The 18,969-nt window shown below is 41.7% G+C and overlaps 1 protein-coding gene and 1 long non-coding RNA gene across 4 annotated transcripts in view; one reads left to right on the forward strand and one right to left on the reverse strand.

Moving 5' to 3' along the window:
• Positions 1-2,147: 2,147 nt before the first annotated feature.
• LOC106728289 lies at positions 2,148-9,747 on the reverse strand. 2 transcript variants are annotated; one of them, XR_001364567.1, is made up of 4 exons: positions 9,683-9,747; positions 5,471-5,560; positions 3,832-3,919; positions 2,148-2,164 (listed from the first exon to the last, which is right to left on the reverse strand). It is a non-coding gene; the product is annotated as an uncharacterized LOC106728289 (long non-coding RNA). The 2 variants fall into 2 exon arrangements; XR_001364568.1 differs by lacking the exons at positions 2,148-2,164; positions 3,832-3,919 and adding an exon at positions 3,941-4,031.
• A 71-nt stretch (positions 9,748-9,818) lies between these two features.
• Positions 9,819-18,969, forward strand: part of WARS2 (tryptophanyl tRNA synthetase 2, mitochondrial) — a 66,086-nt gene continuing 56,935 nt past the window's right edge. The window contains exon 1 of one of the 2 annotated variants that reach the window (XM_005879087.2): positions 9,819-9,923. In XM_005879087.2, coding sequence (XP_005879149.1) covers positions 9,834-9,923 — 90 coding nt within the window. In that variant the 5' untranslated portion in view covers positions 9,819-9,833. Of the gene's footprint in view, positions 9,924-10,188; positions 10,322-18,969 lie in introns of those variants that run through there. The other variant, XM_005879088.2, reaches the window with a different exon arrangement.

The raw sequence follows: 18,969 nt of genomic DNA on the forward strand, positions 1-18,969 counted from the left end.
CAGGGAGATGTGTTAATAGCTTATTCTCTTGACCTTCACCTTTTTGTACACCTTGTTCAACTACAAATCCAGGCTTCCTTCATGCAGTTACCCCTCTTATGAGCACCTTGCTCCTCTTTCCAATTAAAAATCCCAGCTCAGTACTCATCTCAGAGTTGTAAGGGCATCCGAGGAGCTCATTATCCTTTGCCCCCGTTTTTGGATGTTGAAACTGGGCTCAGACCCTGTCCAAAGTCATTCAAATAGTAGGTAGTGGAGCCAGGACTGTCTCTAACGTGTGAATTGAAGGAAATTAAAAGATCTTCTTGATACAAAGATGTTTTCCCTGAAATTCTGTTTGCTAAATGCAGTCTCCCCCATTAAATTGTGATCCAAAGAGCGTGGAGATCTTATTCAGCTTTGTGTACTTAGCTCTTAGCATGGTGTCCGGCACATGACAGGCACTCAGTATTTGCTAGATGAGTAGATAATAGAAAGGAAAGCCCTGGAGAGTCTGTGTTTATGTGTTGGTAACATCACATCTCCCTACCCCACCCCACCCCACCACTTCCTGGTGTTAAACGTCAGACAATGGAAAGGTCTAAGACTCTATGAGAGCAAAATTGAGTGTTCTAGGAAACGATACCTTACTTTTTTGTTGTTGTTAATCCTCACCCGAGGATATTTTCCCATTGATTTTAGGAGATAGTGGGAGGGAGGGGGAGAGACAGAAAGAGAGAAACATGGTTATGAGAGAGACATATCGAATGGTTGCCTCCTGCACATGCCCCAACCAGGGCCAGGGATTGAGCCTGTAACCAAGGTACATGTCCTTGACTGGAATCAAACCTGGTACCCTTTGGTCGACGGGCCGACACTCTATCCACTGAGCCATACCTGCTAAGGTGATACCTTATTTTTTAACAACAACAACAACAACAAAATGTGGCACCAGGATTGGAGTGGGATCTTCCTAACACAGTAGCCATCAGAGCAAGAGAGCCCCTTCTTTTCCTTCCCTCCTTGGTTGCCAAGGATAACCGAGATAAAATAAGTTCTAAAGGGGTGTTTTTATTTGAGAAGAAACCCCAGTCCCATTTCCTGTGACCTTCTGTGCCCTAGGCATGTGGGCCTTGTTCTTACTGAGGTGAAACTAGCAGTGACAATATAACTGATAAGTGTAGCCAGGTCTGGTGTGGGAGCTGTGCCTGTGACTGGGAGAGAGGCCCTGAAATGTGCATGCTTGTTCTGTCTGTGAACTTGTGGACTCATACTGTTATCTAACTGCCAATATTTTAAAACTTGGGGGACTTTACAGTACCATTTCTGTGCTCTAGAATGACAGCTATCCTGTTATATTTTAACAACTTTACAAAAAATCTTCCTCGCTATACTCAGCTTCTCCATGGTGAAATCCATGTCTTTATCCTCTGCATCCTCAGTACCTTAGCTGTCCAGGTTAATAGTAGGTGTGGGAAGGGAGGAAGAAAGATGGTAGTGAGGAAGGAAGGAAGGGAAGGAGGAAGGAGGGAGGGAGGGCGGAAGGGAGGGAGGGAAGGAGGAGGGAGGGAGAGAAGAATGCTGGCTTTCCAATTCCATTTGTCTCTGAGGTTTCAGAGTGGGAACTAGGCAACTAGAGCCAAGAAAAGAAGGTGAGACAGATGGGGACATATAAAAAGAAGTATACGTGGTACCTGTAGTGACACAAGATTACCTTCTAGTCTTTAGTTTTATGCAGTAAGCATGTATTAAATATTTTACATGAGTGAATTGTATGAATGAATAAAAAAGTATTGGCACCTTTGCCTAACAACCTTTACATGGTTCTCCCATCTCCTCCAGTTCTTACTCTGCCTCCAGGCTCTCTCCTCTGGCACTAGCTCCCAAACACCCCCTATAAAGCATACGATAACACTAGAAAACTCATTAATCTACCTTTGTCTTATTATCTAATGACTTTCTCACTAACTGCTCTCTTCAAGTCAGTCACAGTTCAGGTTCAATTTCTCCAATACTTTCCATCCGAGACACAGTCTGAGTCTTCCACAGATTGACAATGTTACAAGTAAAGAATCACTGAGGTCCCAGCAGGACCATCTGTCACAAGGGGAGGATGTTTCACCTGTCAGCCTTGTAGGTGTTATGTCCAAAGTACTGGAAGATCCTTGGGTTAAAAATGGGACACCTGCAGGAGCATACACTTACAGAATTCAGGGCTGGAACCTTGATAATCAGTTGGTTCAACCCCTCCCATTTTTTTTAGATAAAAAGCAGGCTGAGAAGTTAAAAAACTTCCCAGTGTCACCATGCTAGTTATGGCAGAGTTGGGATTGGGAATTGAGTCGTGTTCTTTTCAGTAACCTGCTCCCTCCTGGAATGCAGTCTCTTCTCCTCTGTCTTGCTTCCCATTGTCTCAACCCTCCTAATGGAAGCTGATCCTCTAGGATGCAAAACTGGTTTGGATGTTTTTATTTTTTAATGATTGAATCCTCACGTGAGGATATGTATTTATTGATTTTTGGAGAGTGGAAGAGAGAGAGAGAGAGAGAGAGAGTTAGAGTTGTGAGGAACATTGATCAGGTGCCTCCCATACGTGCCCCCACCTGGGATCAAACCCACAACCTAGGTATGTGCCCTGACCGGGAATAGAACCTGCAACCCTTTGGTGCATGGGATGATGCTCCAATCAACTGAACCATCTGGTCAGGGCTGAACAAATCCTTAAAGAGAGATGCTGGCAAACAGAAAACTTGATGATAAACAGGGAGATGATGCAAGAGAAAGGGCTGAATCCAGAAATAAATCATATCTTCACATAGTGTTTACAAAATTGTGTTTTGAATAATTTCCATAGAAATTATTTTACCCACCACAGGAATGCTGCTCCCTCCCACAGGGATTTGACCAAACAGAAAGAGAAGCAGAATGAAGGAAAAGCAGTAATTTAGATTTATATATAAAACATTAGTTGGAACCTAAGTAATAACCCTCGACTAATCAGAATATTTTATGCATTCTGCTTTTTAGTGGAAAGAGCAAACCACAAGAAAGCAAGCATATATCAGAGATTTAGAAAATGTTTCCAGGGATTATTTTAGGCTTTAAATTTTTCCCCCCAATTCCCTGCACTGTCTATCTTTAAAATATCTCACCGCACACCTCCCTCTTTCCCCTCACATGTGTTCATCTGTTCATTTAATCAACCTGCCAATATTTATCGAGCTTTCCTCTGATGTCAAGTACTCTTTTGGTCAGAGTTGAAAATGTGGTCTTGCCTTCAAGTTTAATGCCTGGTTAGAAAGTTATCCTAAGACTACTCAAGATTTTTATCACTTTTTTCACAGTTATATTTCTAGTTCTGTACTAAATATTTCCATCTGGCCTTCCAGATCCACTGTCTACCATTTTTGCATCCTGTTTTCTGGGGAACAGTGGGGGAATGGTGGGGGGCGAGAGGGAAGGACTGACCTTTATGGTTCCGATAAACAAGTTCCTTTGCCCTGAGGTTCAGTCAATGGAGAAATCAAAAGATCAGAAGATCAGAGGGTGGCAAGAGAGAAGCAGGGCTGTTGCCTCCTCCACCCCCAAGACACACCTCATTCCCCACACCTGCCAAGTTGTGGGGGGACAGTGGCTATATTCCTCTCCTAAAGACCCCAGAACCTATTGGATAACCCTCTCCTGGAACTCTCATGGATTAGCAGCTGTCATACAAATCACTGTGATTGCCAATTACACAATAACGAGTACGTTTCTGAGAAACAACAGAAAGCAACACAGTTGGAATGAAGGAACTGCTACCTAAAGTAGCCAGAGAGAATGAAAATAGGTCAAAACGCTCTTCCTACTTACCCTCTGAAAAGAGATCTGTGGAAAGCCACTTCATGTTCACAGTTGGGTGAGGGAAGTTTCATATTCTCTGTCTTTCATACACCTAACCCTGCCATGACAAGATGACATGGAGGGGCAATTTTACTTGGTTGAGAGCAGCTGCGTGGTGCACAGTCTTGAGAACATGTTGTGACCCATTCTTACTATTTGTATTTCGGTATCTGCCATGGCAAAACTGAAGCTGTCTTACTTTGGGCACAGCATGAGAAAGCAGGCTTCTCTGGGAAAGACAGTAATACTGGGGACAACAGAAAGCAGCAGGAAAAGAGGAAGACTAAATACGAGGTGGACTGACTCCATAAAAGAAGCCACAGGCATGTGTCTATAGGACATTGTGGACATCACTCATTCACAGGGTCACCAGGGGTCGGAACTGACTCAAATGCATGTAACACACACACACACACACACACACACACACACGCCTGACATGGACAAGAGTTCAGGTGACATGCTTTGCAATATGGATTCTGACTGCAGTATCTATCTTTGCATCTCTAAATCAATCTAATTTGGAACCAAACGGAAACTAGTTCCTAGAACCACAAGAGTTACAATGTATGTCATCTAGGCCTCCTATTTTTTACTCTTTTCACAAAAAGTACATACAGGTTAAATGATTCACAGAGATCAGTAATGGGTCTAGCACAGTGATTTTTCAACCTTTTTCATCTCATGGCACACACAAACTTATTACTAAATTCTGCAGCACACCAAAAAACATACTATATTTTTTTGCCAGCCTGGCAAAAAAAAATAGGTACAATTTTGATTCATTCACAGCAGATGGATTTTTTATTTTATTTTATTTGACAATCTAAGGGAAGAGAGGTCAGTGCCCCTTACTAGTCAGGTATTGCATGTTTTAAAAATTCTTGTGGTACACCAGCGTGCCTCTAGCAGCACACCAGTTGAAAATTGCTGGTCCAGCAAACAAATTTTCTCTGAGTTCATGCTCAGTTCTACTTATTGAAGACAAAAAGTAAAGAAAAACATAGCTGATTACAACAGTCAGTGGGTTTTAGAAAGTCCAAGGGAATCTAACTGGTGGAGATGGGATTTGACTGAGACAGTGAGCTTAACACCCTCCCTGTTTTCAGAGAGATCAAGATATCTTCTGATTTATTTATTTTTTATTTATTTATTTTTTTTAGCAAGATCAAGATCTAAGCAGTAGGTCATGGCTAGGATCCCAGCATTACACCTGACAGACAGTGTGTGGGAAGGGACCAAATGTAGCTTGATTACATAGACGAAACAGAAGAGCTGAGCTAAAAGACACTGCCGGAAGCTCTGGGGACACCTTGTTATATTCCTTTTTGTAAAAAACCTCCGAAGTGGGAAGCCTGTTCATCCCAGTTGGGAAGTGGCTGTGAACAAAGGGCGGCGATTTAAATATAGAGTGAGTGTAAAGATAACACATAGATTCTGTCTTTAGGGTCACACCATCTGGAAAGCTATGGCATGCAGAGACAACACAGTAAAATGCTCTTCTAAACATTAATTTGCTAATTTCCAAGCTCCACTTCCTCCATGGAACACATGTCTTAACACTGAGGGTGAACAGTGGGCCTAGGGGATATTGAAATTAGTCTCTTACCTTTCTCCAAAAGTATTCTTTCCATCCGAGATCCACAATTTATTAAGGGAGCAACTCTCCATATTCTTCGAAGACTTGTACTCTGACAACCTGACAAAAAGTATCAAGAGAAAACATTCAATGTGAACAGGGATTCCAGGGCCTGGAACATTCCATGTAATCCATCCCCCTCGTGGTTCTGCACCCTAAGGACTCTAGAAGGAATGGAGTCAGTTCTCTGAAGTTCAACATAGGCAAGTTATCCACCTAGGTCTGCTCTGACGCTCCCCACCCTCCCCACCACCTCCCAACCCGTCAAAATGACCATCATTGCAGAGTAAGACAGAGTCCCTAAGGTAAGAAGTTAAATCTGGATAAAACTATGGCCTTGGCCCTTGATTTTAAGGAAAAGGTATTCTGAGAAAATTTCTAGTTTGCTCTCCACATCACCCAGTTTCTCCCTTAATTTTGCTAGCTGACACCTTCCAGGAAAAAAAAAAAAAAGTCGTAGTATTGTAATGCCTCCCTTAAAACCCCTAAGTAGCTTTCCCAAAGACCAGATCAGTCTCTGATGATTATCCTCAGGCAGAGAAAGGGCTATAATTTGCGCTTCCTCAACAACAACCAGGGAAAGGTTGAGGGTGGAGAGATGAGAGCATCAGCCCTTTAGTAATTAGCCATTTCGTTGCTCTGGGGGTGAAGCATGGCACAAGGATGTGTGTTTCTGTTAAGCCTTTCCCCTGGACCAGCTCTAGCTGTAACTACTCAGCTTCACAGAGCTGTCACTGAAAGTAGGGTGCTCATCTGGCATGGCTGGTGTGACTCAGTGGTTGAGCGCCGACCTATGAACCAGGAGGTCACGATTCAATTCCTGGTCAGGGCACATGCCCAGGTTGCGGCTCGATCCCCAGTGTGGGGGGTACAGAGGCAGCCAATCAATGATTCTCTCTCATCATTGATGTTTTTATCTCTCTCTCTTCCTTCCTCTATGAAATCAATAAAAATGTTTTGTTTTTTTTAAAAAAGGACACTTGTCTGGAAATTAAAGTTCTTCCTATTCCTGCTCTAATTCCTTGTGTGATTTTTTGTCAAGATAATTGATATCTTTGGACCAGCCTTGTCAGCTATAAAATGAGGGGTGGAATTAGAATTAAGACAAAGGTGAGAAAGAACAAATCTCCAAATCATGATCATGGTTTCTCGTACACCAGTAGTTTAATGACTCTTGGAAGTTATCTCACTCAGGGGCAGACTCTGCCTCACTTTAAGTCCTTATAATGAATCAAGTATAAGACAGTAAGACCAGGGAATGATAGTTGTACCCAAAATTATGAAAAGAAGGGTTTGCTTTCATTGTGGAATCTATTCCACTATTTTAAAAACATATTCAATATAAGTTAAAGGTCAGAGGGGAATGGACTGTGCCTTAAGTAAGTTTTGAACACAGATGCCATCTAGTCTCTGCATTCTGCAAAATTCTTCTTTAAGTGAATAAATGTGTAGGATAACTCTCCATTACCTTGATCAGCATCTAATACCAACCTGACACTTAGAATTAAATTAGAGAAACAAAATTGGATACTTTGAGTCTTGAGGGCTGATTATACTATTGGAGCTGGGAGTAGATTTAAACTCTTTCCTTATCCCATTTAAATCTAACTAGATATAAACTCTCCATTACTGAGGAACAGAGGTGTGTCTGCAGAGGTGGAGGTTCCCCTTGATGTTCTTGGACAAGGAAACCTAATCCTTTCTTCTGACACACATGGTTGCAATAGAAAGTGTTCCCCAACTGCCAGTCTGGTTTTAATCTATTGTTTCAAGCAGGACAGGATTTGCAGGGAATGTGAAGAAAAGGGCAAAATTACCAGAACTTACTATAAAATAAAAGTGTTGATGAGAAATCAAATTTTAAACAAGTGTTCAAAATTGTAAGCATGAGTCTATTATATAGCCATACAGTGCATACGTGTATGACTATTAAGAGTTTTTAATTGTGAGTCTATCTAAAGTCTGCTTCCAATACAACATTTGTATCTCATTTGACGAAAATTCTTTGGCTTACCAAATGATAGCAATGGTAAAATATTGCAATAAATACAATGGTGCTTCATTTAAACAACACTCTTGCACAATGAGATATTCCATAAGTGAACTTCCCAGGTAACCAAACTAACTCTGCATTATATAAACTTTAAAAATGTTAACCGTTTTGTATGGAAACATTTCAAAAGTGTATTATATATTTTTTCTTTAAAAGATGCACCCAACAACATATCTTTTCCTGAAGGTTCAGGATTAGCATTTAAAATCCTTATTAAAATATGCTGAATATACTGTACTTCTTAGAAGAGAACAAGATGGTGAGCTTATTTGATGGTGATCTTTTTGGTGATACTCTCCCCAACACCAAAAGGTTTCAGAATGCTGCTGTAAAAAACGACAAAAGCAGACAAAACTAGCTTGCTTTTAATGGATCTAATGTCTTTTCTGCTGTCAGCTGTCCCTTCTGGCATGTTAAAAGCCTATCAACCTCTGAAAATTAATCATGTACTTTGTCAAAATAAAATTTAGATTTAAAAGATAAGCCTACTGTATGTAAGGCACTCTACTACATGCTGGGGGAAATGTAAAAAAATACAAAATATAGTCCTGTCCAAGGAGCAACCTTGCTGGCAGAGGGACACTCAAGTCATCAGGTCACCACTATGGTGGGAAACACAACTTACTACTTCTAAGTGTGAAAATAATGTACCTAAAAAAAATACAGGTATTGAAATGATTACACGTGTGTTCTGATATACCTTCTTCAATGGGAGTATGTCTCACATGGAAATATCAGTCATGTGAGTCTTAGCAGATAAAAGACGAAAATTGCTGCATGAGGAAGTAGAGTAGGCAGGCCCTTCGTCAGCTATCTGCTGTAACCCTCATCTTATTTTTAGGCTTTATTTTACAATCCAGATGGTGTAGATGTCATAAATCTAATCTTACTAATTCCTAAGGTCACTGAAACTAATTAATAACATCTGTTAAAAAAAATACACAACACCCTGTATTTTAATTCTTTGCTGGGTATATGAGTACAAAACATTTAGACATTTTATAAAACTGCATATATACAAGGGATACTGTATATCGTTTTAAAGATCATCACTTCCACTGGCCATATCTCTTTCCTGGGTTTCAGTATTACTACCTTTGGGGGTTTTTAAAGTATCTTTTGGTTACACTGACTTTTATTCCACAAACGCTACCTGGTTTCTCAGACTTCCTTGGTTTCAATGACCATCTGACTCCTAGTTCAGACCTCTCTTCTGAGATCCAGACAGACCTATCTATCTAATGGGCCTCGCATTTGGGAGGACTATAAGCACCTCAAATTTGACAGAGACAAAGCCCCCTCGTCATTCCTACCATCCCTTCCCCACTTATATTACACCAATTATGCTTGAACTTCACCAGTGCTTTGTACCACACTTAGGAGATTTTAATGTATGGCTTTAATTTATAAATGTTGATTTAACCTGTTAGATTCCAGTTCCTTTAAGAGTACGGGCAGCCTTATTCCATTTATCTCCTACTTCTCCCTCTGGAAATGTGGTCATTTTTAGAGTTTGTTCAATGGATACATGTAACAAAAACAGAAAGGAATTCTGACGAAATCTCTGCGTTCTATTTTTACTGCTATCGGTCTTCTATGTCTGGGAGCGGTGGGTGCATTAGCAGAAGCAGGAGCACTGCGCTAACTCTCCTCATAATTGAACTGAAAGCAGGAAAATGCTTCTACCAGGTCTCACCTTCTCCGGAGGCCTTCCTTGGACGGGTCTCAGTCCCGCCCTGACCACCCCTCCTCCCCGATCTTGGTGTGGGCTTCTGCGACAGCCCAGACACTGCATCGTGTATGTGTCTACTCCCCATAGGCCGTACACTTCTCGAAAGAAAGATGCGTGTCTTTCTTGGTCCCTTCAGTGCTGTGTCTGCAGCCCGGGTGGAATGAAGCTACACAGGTCTCAACAGAGGACTCGCTGCTCTCTAACAGGACTGCGAGGCCCCATTCCCACAGAAACTTCTTTAAAGCTGCCTCTGGGGGGCTAGGGTCCCCAAAGCAACTTCCTAGCCTTTCTTCCGGAGCCTCTCCCTCCAGGAAGCCAGTGCAAAGATGAGGTCTCCAAGGGAAACACTGAAGCTCAGCTCAGCTCAGCCCCGCCCCGTCTCCGTCCCCGTCCCCACCTGCTCTGCAAAGACCGGACGGTCCACCGCAGGGCCCAGCGACCCGCCCCCGAAGGCAAGAGCGCAGGCGCAGCAAGCAGAAGAGCAGCGAACTGCCACTGGCTCTCCGAGCAGATGTCACTCAAGACAAGAAAGCTCCGCCCTCCTCAAGATGGCGCTGCGCTCAATGCGGAAGACGCGTGGGTGCTGGGGCTTCATCCGGGCACTTCATAAAGCACCCGAAGCTGCTCCTGCTCCCCAGGTAACCAAAGCTGGCCCTTCTCCCGCTCGTTTTCCATCCTCCTCCTACGTTCTTCTCGCCTCCCCTCCCTCCTTCCCTCCTTTTGCTTCTCCCCCCCCCCCCCCCCCCCCCCCCCCCGTTTCCTCTGGAGAGTACCCGGTCGCTTCTCTTCTAAAGTTGTCTCCCTTAAGACTGCCCTTCTACCTGGAGCGTGGTGACGTTGCAGGGATGCGTGATGACGTCATGCGCCCCGGGTGGGAGGGGCGTACCGCCGCCCGCGCACTGGGACGGCCCACCTTTCGGTATCTTTGCGGTCTTACCGTCCTTTCCTAACCGCCAGCCTGGGGCCCAGGAGAAATTAGGGAAGTCTGGTTAGTGATGGGGAGGTTTCCGTTGGCGCGGCGCTGGAGCGAATGTCGGTGCGTTTCCCGGTGTTTCCTCTCCTTCACCTCAAAGGAGATTTGCCCAAGTGCGTGGTCCTGTCCTGGGCCAGGCAGCACTGCTGTGGCCATTCATTACTCTGTCGTGGAGAGCAGGACACGGCCTTCAGCCTGTCCGTCAGTATTGGGAATTTTACCCTCATGGCAAAAGAAAAAATAATAATAACGCGTGTGTGTGTGTGTTTCATTCACTCAGACATTTACTAAACGTCTTCCCAGTCTCATCTCACTGGTAGGCTCATGCCATACATCTCTTGGGAGCTCTCGTGGGAACTCGGAAGAAACTTCAGGTTCTGGGGTGCCGGGGCGATTTCCTGGCGCATTGGCTGTGCTGCTGCGCAGGGGAGAGGCTGTGCGGGGTCAGCGGTGTTTGGAAAGAGCACTCACTGCACGGGAAGCTAGGAAACCAGAGGTCAAGGGGGGTGTCAGCCACTTGCTAGTGGGGTGACATGACAAGTCACCAGGAATCTCGCAGGGTTTATTCTCTTTAGGAAAATGGGTGGAGGGAGGCTTGGACCGATTGCCACATTTATGTTCTTTCAAGCTTTGGGAAATCTGGCTTCATGATTATGAATCCCAAGTACAGCAATGAGATTAATTATGAAAACCAAGATTTAAGTTCAACTTGTTTTTCTAACGACCCCATAAATCTGTTAATTTTCGGCACTTAAGTTTCATGGATAGGAGCCTAATAAGATTCTTGTGAGGATGAAGGATATTATATCAGAAAGCTCATCATCAACCAAACAGCTATTTAAATGTTATTTTAAATTTCAGGCAGCAATGTTAGGGAAGGATTGATTAAAAATTAGATAAATCCAATACTCCCCTCTTGGGAACTCTAGGGCCTGATTCTGTAGAACCAGAATTGGTTGATTACTATATTTATAGTTAATCGTAGCCTGTTAAAAGCTATGGCATCAAAGTAACTAAGCCTTAGACCCCTACTTCCTCTCATTCCAAACAAGAGCTAAGGATGTCACGAGAGATAGAGACTCAAAGAGAAAAAGAAAAAGAAACTACAGCCCACTAACAATTGCCCAGGGAAATTAAGGGGACTAAATCATTATAAATGCTAAAGAAAAAATTCCTTAAGCATCTATTGTTTCAGTGGCGTTTACCAAATCGATTATCTTGAAGTTAATCAACTGTTAATCTAGATTGTTTCAAGATGTAGAATTCCCAGAACAGAATAGTGTTTCCAAACCTTTGATTTAGCTTTGATTAGAATAAGAATTAAATGTGAGAGCATCTTTTAAAATTATAAATCTACATATAATTTTCAGACATTAAGAATGATGGTTTGAAGGACTTTGAAAAAGACCAATTGAAAAAAGATACAAAATTGCATTAATAGTGTAATTATAATATTATGTTTGTAAATAAATATTTATATAAATATATGCACAGAAGAAAAAGAAAGACTGGAAGGAAACAACCATTCTTTTTTTGTTTTGCTAGGTTTTCCTAAGTAGTGGATTAAAAATGATTTAAGCTCTGGCTGGTGTTGCTCAATGGTTAGAATGTTGGCCCGTAAACTGAAGTTTCTTCAGTTCAATTCCCGGTCAAGGACACATACCTGGGTTGCAGGTTCGATCTCTGGCCCAGGTCGAGGTGAGAGTAGGAGGCAACCAATGGATGTGTCCCTTCCTCCTTCCTATTCTCCCTCACTCCAGCTCTCTAAAAATCAATGGAAAAAATATCCTCGGATGAGGATGAACAAAACAAAAAAAAGTGATTTAAGTTTTCTTCTTTAAGCTTTTCATATTTTTCATATGTTCTAAATTGAAGATATATCACTTTTAGACCCAGAATAAGATTTTAAAGTGTAAATCTCCGTATAAATGCATAGTCATTAATATCATCTGTGATATTTTAGGTCTCAGAGAGATACTTGTCCCACAGTGCTGTTATTAAAATGGCCTTAGAAAAGGACTACTAAAAATTTATGGCCACTTTTCCTGTGTGTATCTTCTTTTTCTCTTGAAAAGCTTCCTTTGAAGTCAAAGAGATTTTGTGAACAGATGCAGAAATATGTGAAGGAAGAATTGGATTCTTAAACCAGATGCATTAGACATTTTTATGATATCTCATAACCTTTGTAGAAAACAAAAATTATTTTGCAAGAGAGTAGTATAATAGAAAGAAATGTATATTTATCATATGGATGATCCTATCTAAAACGAAGAAACAGCTAAATTGCTTATTAATAGTTTTGGCTGCACAGTTACTCCCTGAGGTGACAAGCAAAAGTGGTGGAGCTATAGCTCCTTTGTTAGAAACCATGACTGATAAAGTATTGTGATTCCTCGGTAGTTTTGTTTTCTTAAAAAAGCAAAATCTTGGGTAATAAACTTGCCATTGGGGACCTTTAATTATCTCAGAGGCAGGCTTTTGCGCCTCAAGGCTAGATGTAGAGTCAAGTTTAAAATAAAAAGGAGGGGGAAAACAGAAATAACAGAGTATCAAGCAATAGTCATTTTGAGATGCCTACAACTTATATGAAAGCGGTTTATTTTGCCAGGTGTTGCCTGACAGAAAACTGTTGAAGTCTGACAGGATGGGAGTAGTCCCAGAGTCAGAATGGAGGTCTGACATGTTACGTTTAAATGCTGCTGGCATTAGGTAAATAAAAGCCTGTCATCGTTAGTCAAACACAGACTCCGTACTTTCTCAAACACTGACTTAGGATTTTATTGCGCAAAGAATGCAATATTGATAGTTACTGGAGTTTTGCGTGCATATTTATAATTACTCAGTTGAAATATAGAATGGCCTCATTTTATCACACTTGAACAACACACTTTGCTATTAACTGTCCCAACCTGGGTTTGGCCCATACTGTATTAATATACTGTTCCTACAGCTAATGGCCACCAAGTGTAGCCATTAGATGGAGGAATTATGCCTGCAAAAACAATAGACAATGTATTAGGTTTTTGGATCTTGTATTTCTTTCTTACAATAAGGCTTTTTAAAAATTGCTCTGTTTAAGTAAAATTATTTTAAAATAATTTTAGATTTACAAAGTTGCAAAATTTGTACAGAGTATTCCTATGTACCCCTCACCAAGGTTCCTCTTACATAATCACAATCCAGTGATCAAAGCCAGGAAATTAACTTGGTGCAATACTAGCAGTTTTTCCATTAGCCTCTTCCTGGTCCAGGATCAAATCCAGGATCCCGTACACATTGCATTTAGTTGTCATGTCTCCTTCAATCTATGGCACTTCTGAAGTCTTTCTTGACCGTGGCACTTTTCAAGAGAATTGGTTGATTATTTTGTAGAACGTCTCTCAATTTGTGTTTGATATTAGACTGGGTTATGGATTTTGGCAAGAATACCACAGAATCCCTGGCCAGTGTGGCTCAGTTGGTTGAGCATTGTCCCATGCTCCGAGAGGTTGCCGGTTTGATTTCTGGTTGTGGGCTCAACTCCTCTGCTAACAGGCATGTGGGAGGCAACCAGTGGTTCTCTTTCTCATCGATGTTTCTGTCTTCCTCTCCCTTCCTCTCTCTTTCTCTCTCTAAAAAAAAAATCAATGAAAACATCGTTTTTTTAAAAAAGAACACCACAGAAGAGATATTGTTCAGAACAAGGCTTTAAGGCAGGTATTAGCACCTTCTTTTAAATCATGAGGAAGTAGACTTTAGTTAAGTAACTTGCCTAATGTCACAAAGCGAATTAATTGGGGAGTTAGGATGGTAAAATTTACTAAATGGGGCTTCGTTCCATATTTTGCAATTAGTATTTGTTATTGTGGGTCTGTGATCTAATGACATTAAACATTACTGTTTCCAGTGACTTTATCCTTAGCTCTTCTCTGCCTTGTATTGTCTGTCCAACATGCAACATGAGCTCATCAGCATGGAGCACTATGAGGAGCTGCTGTAGCCATCTGGGAATTTTGCTGGATGATAACTGTGCCCGTTTGATCAGTCTCTCCATCTCTCTGTGGTTTTCTTAAATGGTAAATAAAGGTATTGCATGGATCTACTCTGAAACTCCTTTTAAGCTCGGTCAGTCTTGGAGTCTGTTTGTTTAAAATGCTCTACCAGTATAGGTTGGTTTTCCTTGTGAACTGACTTAGCTTCTTAGAAATAATATTTCACTTTAGGAAATATGTTTGAGTTAATAAAACTCGTGGTATCTGCTAAAAATATCGAGGAGGAATAGTAGGTCAATGCTGAGGATTTATGCCAGCAACTATTATGGCAGCTACAGCCAGGAAATGCTGAAGAAATTGAGGCCACTGACCCCAGATCCTTTCTCAGCATATCTGTTGCATGACTGCAGGTTACAGAAGAACTGACTGCAGAGGCTTGCACAATTATATATTTATACATTACTTAAGCCTACATATATATGTATATACACACATATCCCTATGTCTTTCAGAAAAGGAACAGCTAGTGCCTGCTATATGCTAAAGCCTTATACTATGTGCTATACATACTTTATATTATTTACTTCTCACAACTATCCTGTATATATTATTTTTTATATATTTTTATTGATTTCAGAGAGGAAGGGAGAGGGAGAGAGAGAGATAGAAACATCAATGATGAGAGAGAATCACTGCCTCCTGCATGCCCCACACTGGGGATCAAGCCTGAAACCTGGGCATGTGCCCTGACTGGGAACCGAACTGTGACCTCCTGGTTCATAGGTTGACACTCAACCATTGAGCCAAGCTGGCCGGGCTTACCCATTTTATAAAAAAGGAAACTAAGGCACTAAGAGATTAGGTCACTTTCTCAAGTCACAGAGCTAGGAAGTGGCCGAACCAGGATTCAAACTCACCCTTGCCTATGCTTTTCCCATTTGCCCAGTAGTGGTGTGTTATCAGATGTAATCTTATATGAACCCGGGTTAGATAAATCAGATAAAAGCAGAGCTTTTCTGGTTGAAGGAGTAGCGGCAGCCCTGCTTGTTGACCTCTGCACCCCACCACGCCCCTCCCACCAGGGGCCTCTGAGGTGGTGCCACACAATCTTGGATTTTTTATGATGCATTCGAAAACTCCTTCGGCTTCTTTAAATATCCAAGTGAGTTTGTTGGCTCAGGACCACGTGTGATGGATGGGTTCGTTTTAAGGAGCTGCCCTGTAAATGAGTAGTTGGGGAATATTTACTTTGATATATATGTACTTTATCAGTGAAATACAACATATATACTGTTTATCTAAAGCTACACAAGTGCTTCCGATAATAGCAGTCAATTTTCCTTCCTTCCTTCTTTCTCTCCAGACACAGCTTCCTTCTGCATCATGTGCTGGTCTTTGTGCATAAGATGATTTTATGGATTCATTTAGTCACTGCTGTGATGAACCTGACCTCTTGCCTCCTCATAAAGAACACTTACTCCAGGTCTGCTCTTGATTCCGTTCTACCACCACCACTTGGGGCTCAGGAATTTCTCTTCTGGAGACTGCAACCTGAGGCCCGAGGCTTCTTCCTGAATTTTCCCAAGAAGAATTTACGCTTTTCGGGTAGAAGCTGCTCTGCCAGTGTGAGACACTAGATGCAGAGAGATAATTTATAGGCACAGGGATGATCCATTGGCTCCAGCTTGACTTAATTTAACTCGGCTCAGGCATTTGCCGTTTGCTCTATATATCATTTCTGAACAATACTCTATCTTTTATTCCCAGTTGGAGGCTTAACACTTTTTCTTAACTTCTCTGCGTACTGAGCGAAGCAAGGTCATATCTAGGTCTTCTCACTGCCCCTTCATCTGAGGTCTATTGGTCCTCCAGTCATTTGTCAAAATTCACCTGGAGCTCTCTTTTTTCTTGGCACAGTCTTCCTTGCATCTCTCGAACCTACTTAGGTGGCTAAGGGACTGCCTTTTTGATTGCCCCTCTGTCTCCTAAAAGCAGTCAAGCCACCCTGATTCTCACAACTTTTGCTTCACCATCCATTGCCCTCTCGGCCAGGACACTAAGCAGTGTGCAAGGATGTCGGTCTCCTTTTCATTCCTGTTCTGGTGTTCCGGCTGGGACTTAGTACAGTGCCAGGCAACTCCACATGGATGGAGCCCGGAATCAATGACCTTGGTTATGTTTTCTTTTTTTAAGTATGGTTTTTAATTGTTTTTTTAGAGAGAGAAAGGGAGAGGGATAGAGAAATAGAAACGTCACTGAGAGAGAAACATCATCAATTGGCTGCCCCCGGCATGCCCCATGCTGGGGATACAACTCGCAACCTGGGCTGGGAATCGAACCAGTGTCTTCTGGTTCATGGGTCGATGCTCAACCACTGAGCCACACCAGCCAGGCTGTTGCTTCTTTGCCCAGGTCCTTGAGATGATAGTTGATTTTTCATGAAGGTATTTGAAAGCATAAAATAAAAGCGCAAATCTGGCCTTGTAAAACATTTTCAAGTGGAATTTCTTATTGTAATATTTAAAATGCTTCATGTTTGCTCATTAATCTTCATTACAAATACAAAATTTCACTATTTAGTCATCTAAAATTTTTACTCACTAATTAAATTTTCATTGTCTTCCTATTTTTAAAACCAATTTTGTAAGATGGTGAATCTAAATAAGGAAATATCAGTATTCCTTCAAGTTTTAGTTCAGGGGATATTATTTTCTTATTTGTACTAAAATTAGTTGAATGTGTGATTTATTTGGGGACCTTATTGCAATTTCAATTATTACTAAACATGATGATGGGAGAGGTGATACTAGCACACATCTATTGGGTACTTACTATGTACTAAGCATGGTTTAAAGCACTTGACATACATTCACTCTTTTAATCCTCATAACCCAATGAGATAGGAGCTAATATTAGTCCTGTTCTATAGGTGAGGATACTGAGAGGTTAAATAACTCACCCAAGGTCATATAGTTAGCAAGTGTTAGAGCCTCAATATAAACCCAGATAGCCTGATTCCGAACTGTACACTAAAAAATAATAAAATAATATTAAATTCTGAAACAAATTATCTGTGATAATACGCTGATGACTGCTTTGCACCTTTTAAATCTCTTCCGTGAAAGCCACTTGTGTATCTTGCCATGGTGACACACAGAACAGAAATTATAAATCATCCTTTGTTGTTGCTGTTCCTACAGTCTTGTTTGGCTCAATGAATTATGAGAAAGGAGCAAAGCTGTCTTGTAAATTTATCTCCATGTCTCTATTTGGCTACTGCCACTAGGATTACCCTGTGTAAAATAAGGGCTTTTAACACATGAGTCCCAAGGTGCATGTAGGAAGTTCTGTTTATACACATTCTATAGCGAAAAGGTCAACCTGTGCACAGCCCTGCAGGCAGAGGGGAGGTGGTGAGTGTTGAAGCTGATGGATGACCAGGGGACCACTATCTAGGGTCTAATTGGGATTTATGGCTAGAGTCCTTTCTTCAAAAGTAGCAGAGGTGCAAAGTGGGAAGAGGAGAGAGATGAAAGTAATTAGTGTTGTGGGCCATTTTAGCAAGGGATAAGTAAGAATTTTATTCAAACGGATTCTCATTCCAAAGAGTTCTTAAAGGGATCTATAATTCACTGATTGAATTAAAGTGAATTATTACCAATTAGTACATTAATTAGGAAGCTATTGAGGCTTTAAATTTAGCAGTGTTGAACAGAGTTTATTTTATACACCAAACAAAGGGCTCCTCATGAACTGTTCCTTATCCTCCCCATGAACAGAGACTTTGCATGGGCCCTTCTACTTTATATTCATTCAGCCCCATGCTTTACTCGCTGTGTTACTTTAGGCCCCTTTTGGGAAGCAGGAGAATGTAATGGTGAAGGGAAATGGAGCTGTTTACTCAAATCCCCGAGTTGTATTCCTGTCCTCTCATGGGGAGAATGGTCTGAGCAGCCAGTTCATAAATTTGCTGGAAGAGAGGAGATCTCTTGGGCTGGGGGTAAGTGTGCAGGATCAAGGTGGAGTCCCAAGGGAGATATTAAGAACCAGACTATGTGGAGCCCTTGCCAGTTCTGGGGAGAGAGCCAGGTTGGCCCTCTGTGGATACTAGTTACCTGGCCATCATGGTTGTGAAGGAAAATCCTTCTCTGCAGGCAACTTTGGCTTCTCCACTGGCTGGCACCTTCCCAGCCTCCCCCATGCCACCAAGCTGTGAAACCCAGTAACCTAGAGAAGCAAGTGTCTAGATCAGCGGTTCTCAACCTGTGGGTCTCGACCCCTTTGGGGGTTGAAGGACCCTTTCACAGGGGTCGCCTAAGACCATTGGGAAACACATATATAATTACATATTGTTTTTGTGATTAATCACTATGCTTTAATTATGTTCAATTTGTAACAATGAAAATACATCCTGCATATCAGATATTTACATTACGATTCATAACAGTAGCAAAATTACAGTTTTGAAGTAGCAACGAAAATAATTTTATGGGTGTCACCACAACATGAGGAACTGTATTAAAGGGTCGTGGCATTAGGAAGGTTGAGAACCACTGCTCTAGAGGGTAAGTGGTCATATGAACATTATACTTGTCATTTAAAGTTGACCGGCTCTTCACCATGAGGAAGTGGATAAAACAGAAGGTGTGTGACTTTGGGGATCAGTTGGACTTGGCTCCACCACATACGAACTGTGTGTTGCCAGGCAAGTTATTTGACCTCACCAAACCCCAGTGTTTT

The sequence above is a fragment of the Myotis brandtii genome, unplaced genomic scaffold (assembly GCF_000412655.1).
Source record: "Myotis brandtii unplaced genomic scaffold, ASM41265v1 scaffold582, whole genome shotgun sequence".
NCBI lineage: Eukaryota > Metazoa > Chordata > Mammalia > Chiroptera > Vespertilionidae > Myotis > Myotis brandtii.